Source organism: Mustela nivalis (assembly GCF_964662115.1).
Source record: "Mustela nivalis genome assembly, chromosome: 6".
In the NCBI taxonomy this organism is placed as follows: domain Eukaryota; kingdom Metazoa; phylum Chordata; class Mammalia; order Carnivora; family Mustelidae; genus Mustela; species Mustela nivalis.
The window spans coordinates 28708892-28725788 of NC_139025.1; the positions used below are offsets into that span (position 1 = coordinate 28708892).

At 41.4% G+C, this 16897-nt stretch overlaps 1 protein-coding gene across 20 annotated transcripts in view; it reads right to left on the bottom strand.

Moving 5' to 3' along the window:
- Positions 1-16897, bottom strand: part of EFCAB11 (EF-hand calcium binding domain 11) — a 287845-nt gene that overhangs the window by 185138 nt on the left and 85810 nt on the right. For 4 of the 20 annotated variants that reach the window (XR_014312557.1, XM_082733904.1, XM_082733909.1 and 1 more), the window contains one exon: positions 16574-16881. The exons of 13 other annotated variants lie outside the window; for them this stretch is intronic. Coding sequence is in view for 6 of the 7 variants with exons in the window: in XM_082733904.1 (XP_082590030.1) it covers positions 16764-16881 (118 nt within the window). In the remaining variant the exon portion in view is untranslated. Of the gene's footprint in view, positions 1-13130; positions 13358-16573; positions 16882-16897 lie in introns of those variants that run through there. 3 more of the 20 variants (XM_082733919.1, XM_082733915.1, XM_082733922.1) reach the window with 2 other exon arrangements.

The window sequence follows — 16897 nt, forward strand, 5'->3', positions numbered from 1 at the left end:
AAAGAAAAAAACAGCTTCACACAGACACGTAACTGAAAGGGTGGGTAGTCTTTTCAGATAATTGCAGATATTCTTTTCTGATATTCCACTGTAACTCAATTAAGTCATAGTTTCTTAAAGCTTGGCTGCAATGTAGAATTTGAAACCACATCAATTAACTTTTCATACTTTGTTACATAAAAATCCAGTGGCATATCTTGTACTTTCAATAGATCTTTTGCCCAAGCATGATTTTGTAACATCATGCATTGGTTGTCTGAAAAATATTAATTCACTGAGTTACACAGATCTTCTAAATGTTAACACATTTCATTATACAATATAAAAAAATCACATTTGGTAATATCACCATTGAATTTACCAGAAAGGTCTTTAAGTATTGAGAAACTGTCAAGCTCACAGTAGTGGATACAAATTTCCCAAATTCTAATTTTCACTTGAAAGCTCAAATCTTCTCATTGGCAACAAACACTGTCAGTTGTTTTTCTTGAAATGACAGGCTCACTTCGTTCATTTTTAAGAAAACGCTGACCGGATACTCAAGTCTGAATAATGATAGTTTGTCAGTCATTCTTTCAAATAAAAAAAAGTGTTCCATTAAAACAGCGGCCGGTTCAGATTTCAACTTACAGAATCGTGCCAAGAGCTTTTCCTGGAGACAACCATCATGCTGCAGCATGGGACAGGAATGCTATACAAATAATTCTGAGCATATTAAAAAGAAATGCATTTGAGGATTGAGATTTCTGATCACTTTACCAGAATATTCTTAAGTGAAACTGACTTTTTTTTTTTTTTTTAACTCTGAGGGCAGGGTGCTAAAGAATACAATGATTCCTAGACACAGTTGGGTGCTACTGTCTCGATTCATGCTAAAAACAGGTAAAACAATTCATGCGATCTTACCTCCCCCAGTTTTTGTAGTATGAGTGCAATGTCAACAGAGTGAAACAAGGTCTTTAGTGCCTTAGCATCAGGAAAATCATTTTGACCTCACAGACCTCTTTGGGCCATGGATCACTCGTAGGGAACCTCTGGGCTAGGTGAATGACACAGGGCAGAAGATACAAGCCAGCTAGGGTGCCCATGATAACACTGCCCGGGACACTGGCCCTCCAGAACTGAATTCCACCCTGAGCACCTTCTGCACAGCTAATTCTTCTGCTGTTTACTCTGGGGCTTCTTGGTCACTTCCTCCCACCCAACATTTGGTTTTGCCTCAACCCCTGAGTGCTGATACATGGGCCTTAATAAAGTCCTAGGTGCAACTCAATTTCCTGGCTTCATTTTTGTTATGATTTCTAGGACCTGGCTTTGGATATCAGCCCTCTGGCCTTTGGCCCCATAATAAGGAGTAAGGTAAACCCTCCTTGGTATTTTTTCTGCACCATTCTGGGGTGGGCTCTCCAGGTTTACTTCTTGTTAGCTCTATGTCTTTCACTCTGTATTAGAGAAGGCAGTGGGGTAGGGGGACTAGAGGAATTAGGGATTGGTACAAAATTGATATTACTTAGGAAGATACCTGACTTTGAAAGTAAAACAAAACTGTATTCTTGAAAGATAAGGTGAAATATTCTTTTACTCTTGAAGATATGGGTCAAAATAAAAAGTCAGTGAATACACACTATAAGAAATGCCCAATATAGAACAGTTTTAAAAATGTATGCTCATCCATTTCTCTTCCTTCAGTACCTTCTGATTATGCATCAGAAATTCATCCAAGTATGAGACTGGTAAATGCATCTTTTAAATACAAAAGTTGGAGTTGGGCATGTATGGGGTAAGATATCATTTGCTGAAACCAGCTTTCAAAAAATAGCAAATTAATTTAGAAGCAAATTAATATGATTCTCAAGGGTGTCCTTCCCACTGAACAAATCATTTTTATCATTACAAAAGAAAGGCTTTCTTCTCCTTGTATACCTCTTACATTACTTTTCTGGGCATTCTTACCCTAAGGCTTCCTAGTACTTTGAATAGCCAAGCTCTATCACAGTAATGTATCTGTGTGAAACAACTTTCCAATATTTCCAAGAGACAGTGATAGACTGAAATGCCTTTCATGTCATTCCTCAGCCCTCTTGCAAGAAGAGCCCGAGGTTTAATTTCAAGGGGACTTTGGGAAGACATCTCGCATTGCCCTTGGCAGTGAGGAGCACTGTTGGGGGAAAGTGGGGCTATACGGGGTGACGGCTGCTCAAAGCATGTGAGTTATGTTCCAGAGGGAAGCAGGTTGAAGATTGAGAGATAGAAGCCAGCCAGGAGCCCTAGTACTAACAGTGTGCCTGTGGGACAAGGACAAGAGATCTCCAAGTGGCTACTTTCCTTTTCCTTCATGAACAGGAACACACTGATGTCCAGCATGAGGCTAACCTGGATCTCCCAGGCATCGAGAGATCATTTTTCATAGTGAGGATCTTGAGTTCTGGAGGCAGACTGCCTGAATTTGAATACTGACTCCGTCACTAATGGGCTGAGTAACCCCAGGCAAGGGATAATCTCTACCCATCTTGTTGAGTTGTTATAAGGCCATAAAGATATAATCTACGTAAGGTACTTAGCACGGTATCTGGTATGTAGCAGGTGCCTAACAAATGACAGTGATTATTATTCACATTGTTCCTCTGAAAGTGTAAGCTGTACATCCCCTAGAGGGAGAAGAAATGAACTAGGACTTTTATATTCGCTCCCTACCAAATCCAGGAAGAGGATTCTGAGAGACGGTAGAAGGTTCTATCAGATCTCTCAGGCACCAATTAAAGAATATGTCACCCTTCATCAGGAGGGTTTATACCTTAACTAGGAGAGACATCTTTAGATATAAACATTTGGATTAATAACAAAGAATTATGAAAAGATGCAGTCTTTTTGGGTGAAGACTCAAGAGGATAGCAATGTCAGGTCTCAATCACAACTCTAGGCCCAGAATCCCTTGATCTCCTCAATTCTGATGAACTTCACCTCTACTCTGCCTCAAAGACTAACCTTCTAAGCTAGACTGGGGGTTTTGCCAACTACACAGAATGTCTCTGCATATGAATTATTCAGTATCAAGATCTCATTCACTGTACACAGCTTTCCGCTCTTAGAGCTCTGTTGCTCTCTGAGACTCCTAGGACCCTGACCACTCTACATTTTCTCAGTCTACAGATGTCTGTCTGGTTTTACTTACTCTCTACCTGGCTTAGAGCTCATAGTGCTATGCCTTTAGTTATATGGACCATTGTTCTCATCACTTCACTTCCTTCTTCTATCCCACGCAAGCTACAAAACCCACTCCCAGGCATGATCGATCCCAGTATTATCCAGTCATAGGTCTTCAACCAGGCTCTGATCCCATTCCTTTTGCCTCCTAAAGGACTTGGCTCCTTCAATCATGTTCCTATGCTTCACTTCAACTCACTATTTCTTCCCAATACATAAGTGTTGTGAAATAGCTCCCTAGATTCCAAAATTACTTCTCTAGAATCTTGTTCATCAAAGGCAGTTTACACCACTTTCCTCTGCTTCTTCATCATTGATTTGCCCCTTAACCCAAAGCAAGCTGGCCTCAGTTTCCACGATCTTCTCCCAATTGCTTTTGTTGAGATTTATAAATGCTTTTCATTTGGATTAGCAAATCCAAGGAATCCTTTTTAATTGTTATATTTTCTGATTTCCCTGTGGCATATCTAGCTGCTGATGCTGCTTCCTCTTTTTCTTTCTTAAAAAGATTTATTTACTTATTTTTGAGGTGGAGGGGAGAGCATGAGCTTGGGAGTAGGGAGGGAGAGGGAGAGAGAATCTCAAGCAGACTCTCCACTGAGCATGGAGTCCTATGCGGAGCTCGATCCCACAACCCTGAGATCATGACCCAAGCCGAAATCAAGAGCTGGACGCCTGACTGACTGAGCCACCCTGGAGCCCCACATTGCTTCCTCTTCTAAATTCTCATCTTGCCTTTTAAATACCAAGGTTGCATCATGCTTCTTTTACTCTATAGACCCCTCCAGCGTGACCACATTCACACCTAAGACTTCAAAAACTAATGGGCCTCATAAACTGATATCCTGCAGCTTAGATGGCTCTAGTGAGTAGAGACCCTATAGGCACAATGGTTAAGAACATGGACTCTGAACTCAGATAAACCTGCATTCCAACTCCTGTCTCTGCAATGACCAGCTAAGTTAGTTCACTTAAACCTCAGGCTCCTTAACTATCGAATGGGGGTAATTATATCACTGGTATTTACCTCTTAGAGTTCTCTTGAGGATTCAATTAAATAATGCACGGAGAAGCATGTAATTAACACTCCATAATGTTAGCTATTGCTGTTATTATAGGATTCTCTACTTAAAACTCCCGAAGCAACTCAAACTTCAACTCAAATTACAAAATCAACTTAGCGCCCTCATGCTCCTCCTTCATTACAGTAATCATCATAATAGCTTCTATCTCTCAAGGATCCATTTTTATAATAAATCTGTAAGTTAAATACTAGTGACCCTATTTCACACATAAAAAAACTGAGGCTTAGGGAAGTTAATTACTCCTCTGGAGATGGGAGGAAAATGACAGTTAGGATTCAAACCCTGGCCCTTCTGACTCCAAAAAGTTAATGCTGCCTAGCCCTGCTCAACCACTTCAGTGTTTGAGTCCCAGGCGGAAACCCATTGATTTTGGACTTCTTCCGTCTCACTCAGCTACATCTAGTGGTGTGCTGGGGAATTGGTTTTCACAGTGGGAAAAAAAAGGAAAATACCCTGATTCATACATTTTGCTGATTTCAAACTGCCAAGGTGACATCACTGAATGTGAGGTGGGCAAAGGTGGGCAGAACTGGCTTGGGAGCCTGAACGAGCCAGCTCCGGCTTACACCGGATCCAGGAAGCCCCAGATCCTGTTAATTTGGATCTGGATAGTTCGACTGAGAACAATTTGCCAAAACAACTTTGTCGAAATCAAGTTGGTGAAAACAACCATGTGTTCCAACAATCTGGTCAGAAAGGAATACTGTTCAGTGATAGGCTACAGGTTTTTTTTTCTCTCTTTATTCTTTTCTAGAGTGACTTAATTCTAGCCAGTCATTGCCTGGGATGTCCAAGCACAGGCTCTTGGCAGCAAGGCTTCAACCTCTGCAACCTGCAGTCCTTTGGGCCTCAGAGAAGACTTTCCATTCCCCAGATGTCAAGGTCTCCTCACTTCAAGGTCTCTGCTAGGGCCTGGAATGTTCTTCTCTCTCCCCAACCTTCTCTGCTTGGCTGTCTCCCGTTCCTCAACTTTCTGCATAGGCATCTGCCACAGGGGATATTCAACAAACCAAATGCCAAACAATGGGAATTCAGTGGGAATTGTGCATGTGTCCAACAACCAGCAGACTGCTAGTTTTCAGAACATATGGTATGACCCTATTTCCATAGGGAAGAGTGCACATGAGCATACTAAAGGATCCAGGACATTAGTCTCCGGTGGTTTTAGCAGTGATTTTATAAATAATAGATGTAATAGATGTGATTATAGGATGATTTCTTTTTTTTTTTTTTTTTTGGTCTATAGTTTTTATAGTAAGCATGCATTGCTTCTGTAAGAAAAAAGTCTATTTTTGTAAGATACTTCATTGTTAATATCTTTGTGGTCCAATCGTTCAATAAGACAAACAATTTCGGGCAAGGACGACTGGCTGACTATTCACTGGATAGAAAAAGCAGCTCAAAAATAGTGGAAAACAGGTAATTTTTAAGAACATGTAAATCACCATATGGTGTACCAAAAAACTATCAGAACTGAAGAAACCAGACTCCAGAGAGGCTAAGTTTCAACTGCAGTGTGATTTCAGCAAGATTATTGGGTTGACTAAATTATATCTGGCTAAATTCTATGCTATTGTTAACTTTACCTCCTTGAGATTCCTCATGCATCTTCACAAATTCTCTTTTTCATTCCTTTTGATACCAGGGTAAGGAAACAACCAAATTCCTTAGGGTACACATACCCACTCTGATCAGAGCTTTACCTAATTCTTGGCATCTTTCCTGCTGCATATTCCCCTTCACCTCCATGCCCCCTCACCCCAAATCACCCACTGGCCAGTTATGAGCTCTTGGCTCCCGAAATGCAAATTCTATGTTCCTGAACACATCATGTGGTTTCAGTTCTCTATTCCTTTGTATGTGCTGCATTCTCTGAAATGCCTTTAAACACACACATGTGTGCATACACAGTGATACAATGTGATTAATCACATTGCAGAGTATTCACATGAATCCTATCTGCCTTATGCACTTGTGTCTTCTTCACGTTGACATTTTGAGTGTCTCCAGATCTCTCGTACCCAAAACATGGTTTGCATACAGGTAGTATAAATATTGCTTGGGGAGTTTGTTACATAGACATGGTTTTCAGGCCCCACCATACTATCTACTGAATCTGAAACTCTGAAGATGGGCCTCAGAAAGAATTTTCTTTTTTAGATATTTATTCGTTTGAGGCGAGGAGGGGATGAAGGAGAGAATCCCCAAGCAGACTGCCCAGCGAGAGGGGGCCCCACGCAGGGCTTGATCTCACAATCCTGACCACTACCCAAGCCAAAACCAAGAGTTAACACTTAACCGATTGAGCCACCCAGGTGCCCAGAAAGGTTTAAATAGCCCCCAGGTGTCTTTTATGCATCTAGTGTTTGAGAAGTATTGCTCTAGGTAATCAGTACTGTTAGCTGAATGAATTGATGAATGGTTAAGAACTTGGAACAGTGCTTTACATTATTTAAAATACAAGTTTCTGCTTTTTTTTGTCCATTACAAGCTTCTGCTTTTGAATGTGTCAATCCAGACGTGTGGATGTGTGTGTGCATATATTAATAAATAACCAATCTTTTCAAAATGTCCAGTGAAATGTTACTTAATTATTAGATCACTTTGGACAATAAGCTTTCACCTCTAAAAAGAGTCAGTTAACACAGGGCTTCATTTATTATTAGCTATTTTTTGGTAGCTAAATTTGCATTGCAGATCTGAATTTTGGTTGGAGGAACGGAACCCCAGGACATTACTGCCCAGGACCCCGCAGTAATCTAGCATGAGGCTGGGTTCAGACTAAGCAGACTCCGAATCTCCATTTGTGCGGAGCTCACCGAGTCACTCACGAGGCTGCTCTTCCTTCAGGTATATCACAGTAATTAACTTGGTGCAGAGACCTTGGAAGGTTACAGTAAACACTTCGCTTTGTGACCAGGCAGTTAAATGTGTAAAGGTCCCTACCCTCTATCTGATCATTACCTAAAGGACATTCCTATCAGGCCAGAAGTGATTTGCTGGTGCTTTAATATAGGCAGCCTTTTCACATCTCCCTCCGTAGCTGCCGGATTCTTGGCTCACACCCAAATGCCCCACTTGGGTTTTGTTCAGGAAAGATTTCCTCCAGCTGCTTTATTTGTTCCACGATTACATGTATGAGCTTCCAGAATGTACAAGATCACAAGTCAAATGAAAGGCTTCAGTTCCCAATTCACCTAAAGAGATAAAATTTGAAACCAAGGAAACAACAAAACATGGCTAAATGAAGGGCTAAGTATAAATGAGACTGAATAGTTTTCCTACTAAAATGTCAGCACATGCCAAAATGCGAAAGGAAAATAGACACTGTGGGGTAATCGGAGTGTCTTTGTGCTCCATTTATGGTCACACTTACAAGGGGATTCAGACTTGCTCTTTAGCATTTACAATTTGAGGCAGAGCAGGCTGACAGAAACAAAAAAGCTTTGTATTTAAAAATAAACAAAAACTTGTTTAGCCATGTTCATAGCCGCGTAATTCACTATGGTCAAATAGTGGACGTAACCCAATTGTCCTTCGATAGGTGGGCGAACAAATGAGGTATATCCATACAATGGAATATTGTTCAGCCTTTAAAAGGAAGGACATTCTGACACAATGTGGATGAACCTCAAGGACAGGACATCAAGTTAAATAAGTCAATCAAAAAAGATAAATACTTTAGGATTTTACTTATATGAAGGACCTCAACTAGTCTAACCTGCAGGAACAGAAAGTAGAATGGTAGCTGCCAAGAACTGGGAGAAGGGGAAAATGGGAGTTGTTCAATGTGTACAGAGTTTTGGTTTTGCAAGATAGAAAAGTTCTAGAGTTGGGTCACACAACAATGTGAAAACAGTTAACGCCATTGCGCTGTACACTTAAAAACGGTTACGATGGTTAATAAACAAAAAGAACAACATAAACTGTTCTAAGGATTGGAAGAATACATCTAGAAATGGCATTTGGGCATCCTGGGTATCACTGGATCATTCTGGGCCGTCACTTACACTGAGAGCCTAAGGGTCAAGATCAAGAGATGCAGATCTAAAGGGAAAACACGCAAGTAAAAGGAACAAGGGTGGGTAGTTACTTGTGGCAGATGGAGGAGTAACTGAAGAATACACAGATTAAAACTTACAGGTCGCAGGGCATGAGAGGAAGATGAACTTTAGCATAAAAATGGACAGGCTGACCCCCCAAAATCATCAAATGCCAGAAACATCTGGAAACTTAAGAGGCAAAAATCTGAGGTCTCATGAATCTCAAAATAGATGCTGGAAAGTTTATAAAAGGCCAGGGTGCAAACATCAGTTCAGCTTCAAACACATCATACATGTCGGTCAGTTGTCCTTAAACCACACGGTCTTGCCAGACAACTGCTGGATGTAAAGAGAGGACCAAACACGATGAGACCTTCTGAATATGGCTCACAAGCAGTGAAGATGCTCTCATCTGGAACAAGAGTTCGTTGAGAAGAAGGAAACATATAGAACGTGGATATACATGGCTGTGGAGGCTGCGGGGGGCGGGGGGACTTCGGATCCCCCAGCTGCTGGAAGTATTACCTGCTCAGAGTTCTGGTTGAGAACCTCAAGGGTCTCCTCCCAGACAGAGGAAGTTGCCTTGCTAAAGGTGATGGCCCCCACATTCAAGGCCTGGTCACTGCGGAAGGACAGGTACCAATCCTGTCTGCTGCATCTCTGCAGAGGGGTGGGCCCAGCACGGCTCACAGCACTGGCCAGGTCTGAGTCACATTTCACCATCTGCTAAGCCCGCCTCCCTGGCTCCGACATGTCCCTGGTTCCAGGAGCCCCCTCAACAAACTTCCTGCGTATGTATTTCCATCTTGGAGTCTGTTTCCCAGAGCCCAAACTAAGACACAGACATAACTTGTGTGTTTTGTTTTAAATTTAAAATTTAAGCATGTATTTTTCCCTGATACTGTGATTGATGTCAAGGCCCGCATCTTAGAAACCAGGTCCATGGTTCAGCATGCTTTCTCCTCTCTCCTGCACAAACTACACCTAAAATGCATTAGCGGTGATTTCCTATTTTAGTTTTCCTGCAAGCATGAAAACTGAAAGGCCACTAGAGAACAATTTAGATATCTGGACATGGAATCCCTCTAAATTTTTTTTACCTCTCCCCTACAGTCTAATAGCTATCTCACCCACAGCTAATCTGTGATAGCTAATCCACAGCTAAATTTTTTCTAAAAATTTAAAGACTTTAATACGCATAATATTCACCATCTTAACTACTTCTTTTTCTTTAAGATTTTACTTATTTGAGAGAGAGACAGGGAGACAGAGAGCACGTGCCTGGGGGGAGGGTCAGAGGGCAGAGAGAATCTCAAGCCGACTTCATGCCAAGCATGGAGCCTGAATCAGGGCTCTATATCAGGACCCTGAGATCGTAACCTCAGCTCAAATCAAGAGTCAGACGCTTAACCAACTGAGCCACCAGGTGCCCCCCCGCCGCCGCCATCTTAGCCTTTTTAAGCCTTTTCGGTCATATTAAGTACATTCACGTTGTTGTGCAACCATCACATCCATCCAACTCCAGGACTCTTTTCACCTTACAAAGCAGCAACCCTGTCGCCATTAGACACTAAGTCCTCACTCCCTCCTTCCTTCAGCCCCTGGTAACCATCATTCTACTATCTCTATGAAAATAACTACTCTAGGGATCTCAGAACTTTTTTTTTATTTGGTATCTTTTATTAAGTCTTTCCAAACTTAATTTTTACAGAAAAAGTGGCTGTCTGTGGTACTTACATTCTGTTTGCCTAATATTTAATTAAGTCACCTAATTACAAGAACAAGTTCAACTGGCAGAGATAGGTTTGAGAACAAACAGCACAAACAGGTTTGGGAACAAACACTACTCAGTTAGCTGGAGCAGAAGCACATGAGTACCCTAGAGACAAGCCTCCCAAATTATCCGCATTCAAAGTGCTGCGGGCATCTGCACGACTGCTTTGCATAGGGACTGGAAGCTTCTTTCAAGTTGGTGCACTGGTTAATAGAGCTTCTTCTACTATATAAAAACAGGCACTGCTAGTATTTAGTGAGCACCAATTATGTGACAGGTACTGTGTAATTTGCATTACCTCCCTTAATCTCATCACCCACAAGGCAAATATTATTGTCTTCATTTTACATACATACAGGAAACCAAGACACAAAGAACTCACGCAGTTTATCCAAAGCCACACCCTGGAGAAGTAGCAGGGTTGACATTTTCTTTTTTTCTTTTTTAATCAGAACTTTTTAAAAAAAAGATTTTATTTGTTTATTTATTTGACAGACAGAGATCACAAGTAGGCAGAGAAGCAGGCAGAGAGAGAGGAGGAAGCAGGCTCCCTATGCCCCAGGGTTGACATTTTCAAGTTGCTGTGAATTAAACCCTGTCCTTACTCTACTGACTCTACTGACCCTCCAAATGAATATTAAATAAAAGAAGTAACAAGATTAAAAATATAACAAGTAGGAACGCCTGGGTGGCTCAGTAGGTTAAGCATCTACCCTCAGCTCAGGTTAGGATCTGGGGTGTGGGATCGAGTCCTGTGTCGGGCTCCTTGCCCAGCAGGTAGCCTGCTTTTCTCTCCCTCTGCTGCTTCCCCTACTTGTGTACACACACTCTCTCTCTGACAAATAAATAAATAAAATCTTAAAAATATACATACATAACAAGTAATCCTTTGTTTTCTACTGGCATTATACCAAATGACAAAATATGTCACATCTAGCTTTTTTTTAAAGACTATAATTTAACAAAAGAGGGATGTACTTAAATCCTCACAAGAAAGGAGTGAAGGTAGCACAATCTGCAATTGTTACTTGTTTACAGAGGAAGGATTTCAGTTAATGAAAGACGTAAGTGTTCAGTGTTTGTAAGGAAAGAAGTCAGACATGTTAATTATGCTATCAGATTAACACACAATAAAGAATAAGCTGGAAAATTTATAGAATATAATAAAAGCTAAGTGTGTTACATTTCAAGATAGTATTTTGAATTAAAAAAAAAAACCTACACAAAAAAGCCCCCCTGCCAAAAACCCCAGAGAGCCAGCACATCTAAAATAATTCATAGAGTCAGCTAATAAGTGACTAATTGAAGAGGTTGCATTACAACCAATTGCACCAAAACCCACATAGAAAAACTAAGCGACAGTTTTTTATTTAGAAGTATTTTCTGAAGAAAATAAAGCATGAGTTTGTGGTTGTCTTTAATTATTTTTTTTTTTAGATTTTTATTTATTTGACAGAGAGTAGACAGAGAGGCAGACAGAGAGAGAGGAGGAAGCAGGCTCCCTGCTGAGCAGAGAGCCTGATGCAGGGCTTGATCCGAGGACCCTAGGATCATGACCAGAGCCGAAGGCAGAGGCTTTAACGTACTGAGCCACCCAAGCACCCCTGTGGTTGTCTTTTAAAAAGAAAAATGAATGACATTTCAAAACAGATACAGACAACATTGTAAGCAAACTGGGGGGGGGAAAAAAAAAGGAGGCATTTAAGATTGCCAAATCATACTGGGTAGAAGCAAGCTCTGTGTGAGAGCTGATGAGAGACCTGGGAGACAGAAGGGCCCTTGTCGTCCATGACCAGGTGGCAGGTCCCTTCTACATCCACAATCAGGAGGTCACTCATTGGTTCCCAATGTGTCCAGGACATTGAGATATAAAGACAGCTGCAGAGATTACAAATAGTACAGCAGAGCCAAGAAAGGCTGCTTTGCTGTTTTAGCTCTTTTCTGTACTGACAATCCATGAAAGGGAGGGACATCAACAGACACACGTCTAAGACCCAGGTCTTCTCCCAGATATCCTGGGACAACTTCTCTTTCATGGAACCATCTGACCTTGATGCCCATTTCTCAATGGAATACCTTCCTTGGTTGTCCCACAGACACATCCCAAATTGATGTCATCATCAGCCCCACCCCTTCTCTCCCCTTATGTCTGTCTCCTGTCACACTGAATGGAGCCACTATTCACTCAGACTACCAGGACAGAAGCTTAGGAGTCTCTACTTTCCTCCAGTGCGCATCCTATCACCAGGGTGCTATGGATTCAGATGCAAAATCCCATTTGAAAGCATCTGTTCTTCCCCCATTCCTGTAGTTTAGGGTCTGGACTCTTGCAAGAAGTCCCCTTCTTAGTAGTGATGGATTTGGCAAGGAGGTTTGATACATAATCTCCTTATTTACTGAGCTCTAACTTTTAATCTAAATGCCATGTTCTAATTTCTTCATCAGCCAAGGTAGACTCTCTGGGGGGAAAATGGTAAGAGAGAGAGGGGAGTTTCCTTTAGCAATAATGATAAATTTTTAGCATCCCACTTAGAGACAGAAAAACATCGGGTAACACCAAAAATTCACTTGTAGCCCAAACACAACGGACAGCTTATTCTTTTTTTTTTTTTTTTAAAGATTTTATTTATTTATTTGACAGAGAGAGATCACAAGTAGGCAGAGAGGCAGGCAGAGAGAGAGAGAGAGGAGGAAGCAGGCTCCCCGCCGAGCAGAGAGCCTGATGTGGGACTCGATCCCAGGACCCCAGGATCATGACTTGAGCCGAAGGCAGTGGCTTAACCCACTGAGCCACCCAGGTGCCCCTGGACAGCTTATTCTTAAGATTCTTTTAGCCAATCAACAACCTGTCTCCTGCAAGACTCTCTTAAACCACAGTGACCCATTCTGGGTGAACACAGAAACACTTCCTAAGTAATTTCTCCCAGGGAAGATGGGTAAAGATGCTCCTTGGGTCTCTCAACACGGTAGCCTCCTAGAATCTTCCCAAGAGTATCTGTGCTAAAGCACAAACTTCAGACCTGGCTTTGAATCCCAAACTCCGCCACTTACTCTGTCTTCAGTCAAGTTATACAATCTTACGGAGAAAGAGAACATACGGTATTTGCTTATAAATATGGCTCAAGGGGTACCTGGGTGGCTCTGTGGGTTAAGCCTCTGCCTTTGGCTTGGGTCATGATCTCAGGGTCCTAGGATCGAGCCCTGCATTGGGCTCTCTGCTCAGGGGAGAGCCTGCTTCCTCCTCTCTCTCTCTCTCTGTCAAATGAATAAATAAAATCTTAATAAATAAATAAGGCTCAAGTCTAACAACAATAGACATCAGCAAAGGGCCAGGTACTGCCTCCAGCACCTGGGATCCAATGATGAAAGTTCTAGTTCTGCCCTAGAGTTTCAGCCTAGTGGGACAGAGGAAGGACACAAAGGAGGGAATATTGGGGAAGATGGAGAAGAATTAAAAGAGAACATACTCAAAATGAGGTATTTAGGTAATAACCCAATGCCCGATACCTGGTTCACTTTAATAAATACCTTTTGGTTGGCTTTTTTAACCCCTCTTCCCCCACTAGGGATTATAGCTGTAACCCAACCTAACTTTTCTCTTCTCTTTCTGAAAATTCACATATAAAACCACCAACAAGACACCTGGTGGTCACCAGCTCTGTTTTCGGAGAAGCTCTCATTTCACTGTAACATGCTCCTCTCTGAAGGCTTGTTATTTTTGGCACCTGCTCTTCTGATCATCCACGAGTGCTATGTAATTGGTACTCACTAGTTCACCTGGAAACAGGTTTCTTAAACTTTTCTCCACCTCCATTAAGAAAGTTTCTCAGGGCAGATACATTGTGAATTGATTTCTAGACAGGAAAAGCTCATAGTGTGGCACGCAGAGAGAAAATGACATCTTTTGATTCTAACGCTTCATGATTTCTACTGCTATACCTCATTATCTTACATTATCTGTTATCTTCCACAAGAGAATAAAAAGGAAGTGGACACCAGAAATAATTAAGTGGAGACTAGAAATTCTGATACCCAACTTCTGTTCACAGATAAGAAGTGAGATAAATAACTTGGATCACAGTTGCTTTCACAACCTGGACAGTATCAAAGGCAGCAAATTGTGGTGTTCCGCGTTATAAGCTGTGGTCGTTTTAAGATGTGCCCACAGATAACCTTGAGGCCCTATAGGAGAGCTTCCTCCATGTTCTCCTGCTCTCCTGGACCACTTGCTCCAGACAAAGCCAGATGCCATGTTATGAAGACACTCGAACAGCCCTGACGAGAGAGACTCCTGTAAACCACAGGCACTAAATCAGCAGGTGTCTGAGAGACCAACCCCTGTAAGTGAATTCTCCAGCCCCAGCCAAGCCTTCGAATGACTGTGACTCTGGCCAACATCTTGAATGTAACCCCATGAGAGGGTATGAGCCAGAATGACCAGCTAAGCCACTTTCAGATTCCTAACCACAGGTATTGGGTGAGATACTAAATGTTTATTGCTTTAACCTGCGGAGTATGAATACAACCCATTCATTTGATTATCAAATATTTACTGAGCATCTGATCTGTAGTGGAGGTGCCTGGTGCTGGGAGTACCACTGTATGCCAGAAAATGCCCCATGAGATGAGAAGGGGGAGATGATGGTCTGCCATTGACAGAGGCTGCAGTAACTTTAGGGAACAGTGAAGAGAGAGTACATGAGGAACCCAACTATACTTTCCATGGTGGAATCATACCATATGGTAGGCTTGATGACCAAGTTAAAGAATAAAGTAGTATATTCAGGTATTCTGAGATTTTCCATTGGAAATAGATGTAACTGACCCTCTACCATGGTCCTCTCACTTCATAGAAGAAAAACTCCAAACATTGATCCAAGGTCATACAACAAGGATAGGCAGAGAACTAAGTTCCTGTGACTCGTTCTAAATGTACTTTTTCTTGACTGGCTCCTCTTAGGAGTAAAAGGCATTTTTCAAGAACCAGAATGAGGCCAAAGTGTATTTCTCAATTCTAAAAAGTGTGTTGTTACTATAGCATACTATCTCAGGAGCTATCAATCTGGGGCATTTTTGAAAAGATACAATCAACAAAGAAAAAGCAAGGTGGATGTAAAAAATGTCTTTGAAGCTATTTCGGTTGCTACTGTCAGAAAATGTTTGAATTTAAACTCTAGTAGGCATAAAATAAGCTTATAGAAAATACTAGTTTTGGAATCTGAATCAATGACCTAGAAATAAATCTCAGAGAGGGATAAGCAAAATTTTGAAAGAGAAGAATCAAAATAAAAACGTTATTTCCAAATGGTTTGTAAAAATAATGTTTTTGAGTTACAACGTGAAAATAGGTACATTTTAAATCTACAGGTATTAATAACAGGCTAGCATTTTGTTACTAGTCTGGGAAGGAGTGGAGTTCCTTCAAAGGGGTTTCTCACTGGAAATAACTGAAGGATCTTGTATTACAGTCTCACCAGTCACACCAGCCTTTTCAGGGTCTATGGTATCTGGCATCTACTTCCACCACTTTTCTGAAGTTACTGAAATGTCAACCTTTTGTCTTTTCCCTGTACAAAATCAAACTCAGACTTTTATTTCTTGACTTCCCTGTTCACTCTGTCTTCCTGAAATACTGTCTTCCCTTTGTTTCCATGAAACTATGGTTTCCTGGATCTCCTCTGACCATTCCTTGTCTGGCTTCCCTCCTGTCCATGGGCATCCTCTCCAGGCTCTGCCTGGTCTACTTCTCTAATTCTCCATTTCTGCTAATATAACACCAGGATTCTTCTGCTTGCCTAGGCTCCCAGCCCTTGGAGCAAACCTGGGCAGCTTTCTTTGCATTGCCTCTCAATATCCAATCAGCTTTTGAGGTAATCAGCTTCTTTCTGGGTAACATTTCTAAGACTTTCACATATCCTATCACATTTCCTTTCACATATCCAACTCTAACCTTGAAGCAGGACCTCATCAATTAGGCCCCAGTCAGTGACAATGACTTCCGGTGGATCACCCACCTCTTTACTCCATGGTACATCCTGCAGCCAGATGAAGACCTTTCTCATCATGTGAATTCCTTGTCCAAGAGTCAGTACATGCCCTGCTGAATCCAACCTCAGCATCTCTAACCTGGAAAGACTTTCCCCTTTGCAAGGCAAAACTAATACATTGTTAAGATCCAGCATCTTGGATGATGCCTTCACAACCTAAACCCTTCACAGCCTAACCCCCTTCCATAGTGAATTTTACTTTTCCCCACAGTTAAATCTGGAATGCTCACATCTCACATTCAATTATTGTGACGAAAAGGCAGTTCTTGTAGATGCCATAGTAATGGGGAGGGGGCAGCAGCAAAAGGGTTTCCATATATATTCACTAAATTGAACTGAATTATACTGCAGCTATGCCAAAGCTTAATTTTAATCATGTAAAGATTGAGGGAGAATAGAAAGCACATCTTGCTTCAATTGTAATGGTTATTACTTTAATTTCTTAGAATATAATAACAGAAACAGATACATACTAAAAGCATTTTTTTTTTTTAATTAGAAAAATCACAGGGATAAAATCTTTAAATATTTTTCTTGGTTTTTGTTCCTCTGATGTTTTAGATAGATTTTATCACTCTGAATATAAAGGGGTCTTTTGGCATCTGAGGAGCTATGGATTGATGACAGTGGGTAGACTCAACGATGTGAAGGATGAATTGTGTCCAAAAAACCGTGGGTCAGACAGAGATTTTCCAAATGGGAAATGAATTCTGACAGGAAACTGCCTGCTGGGAAATGAAGGAA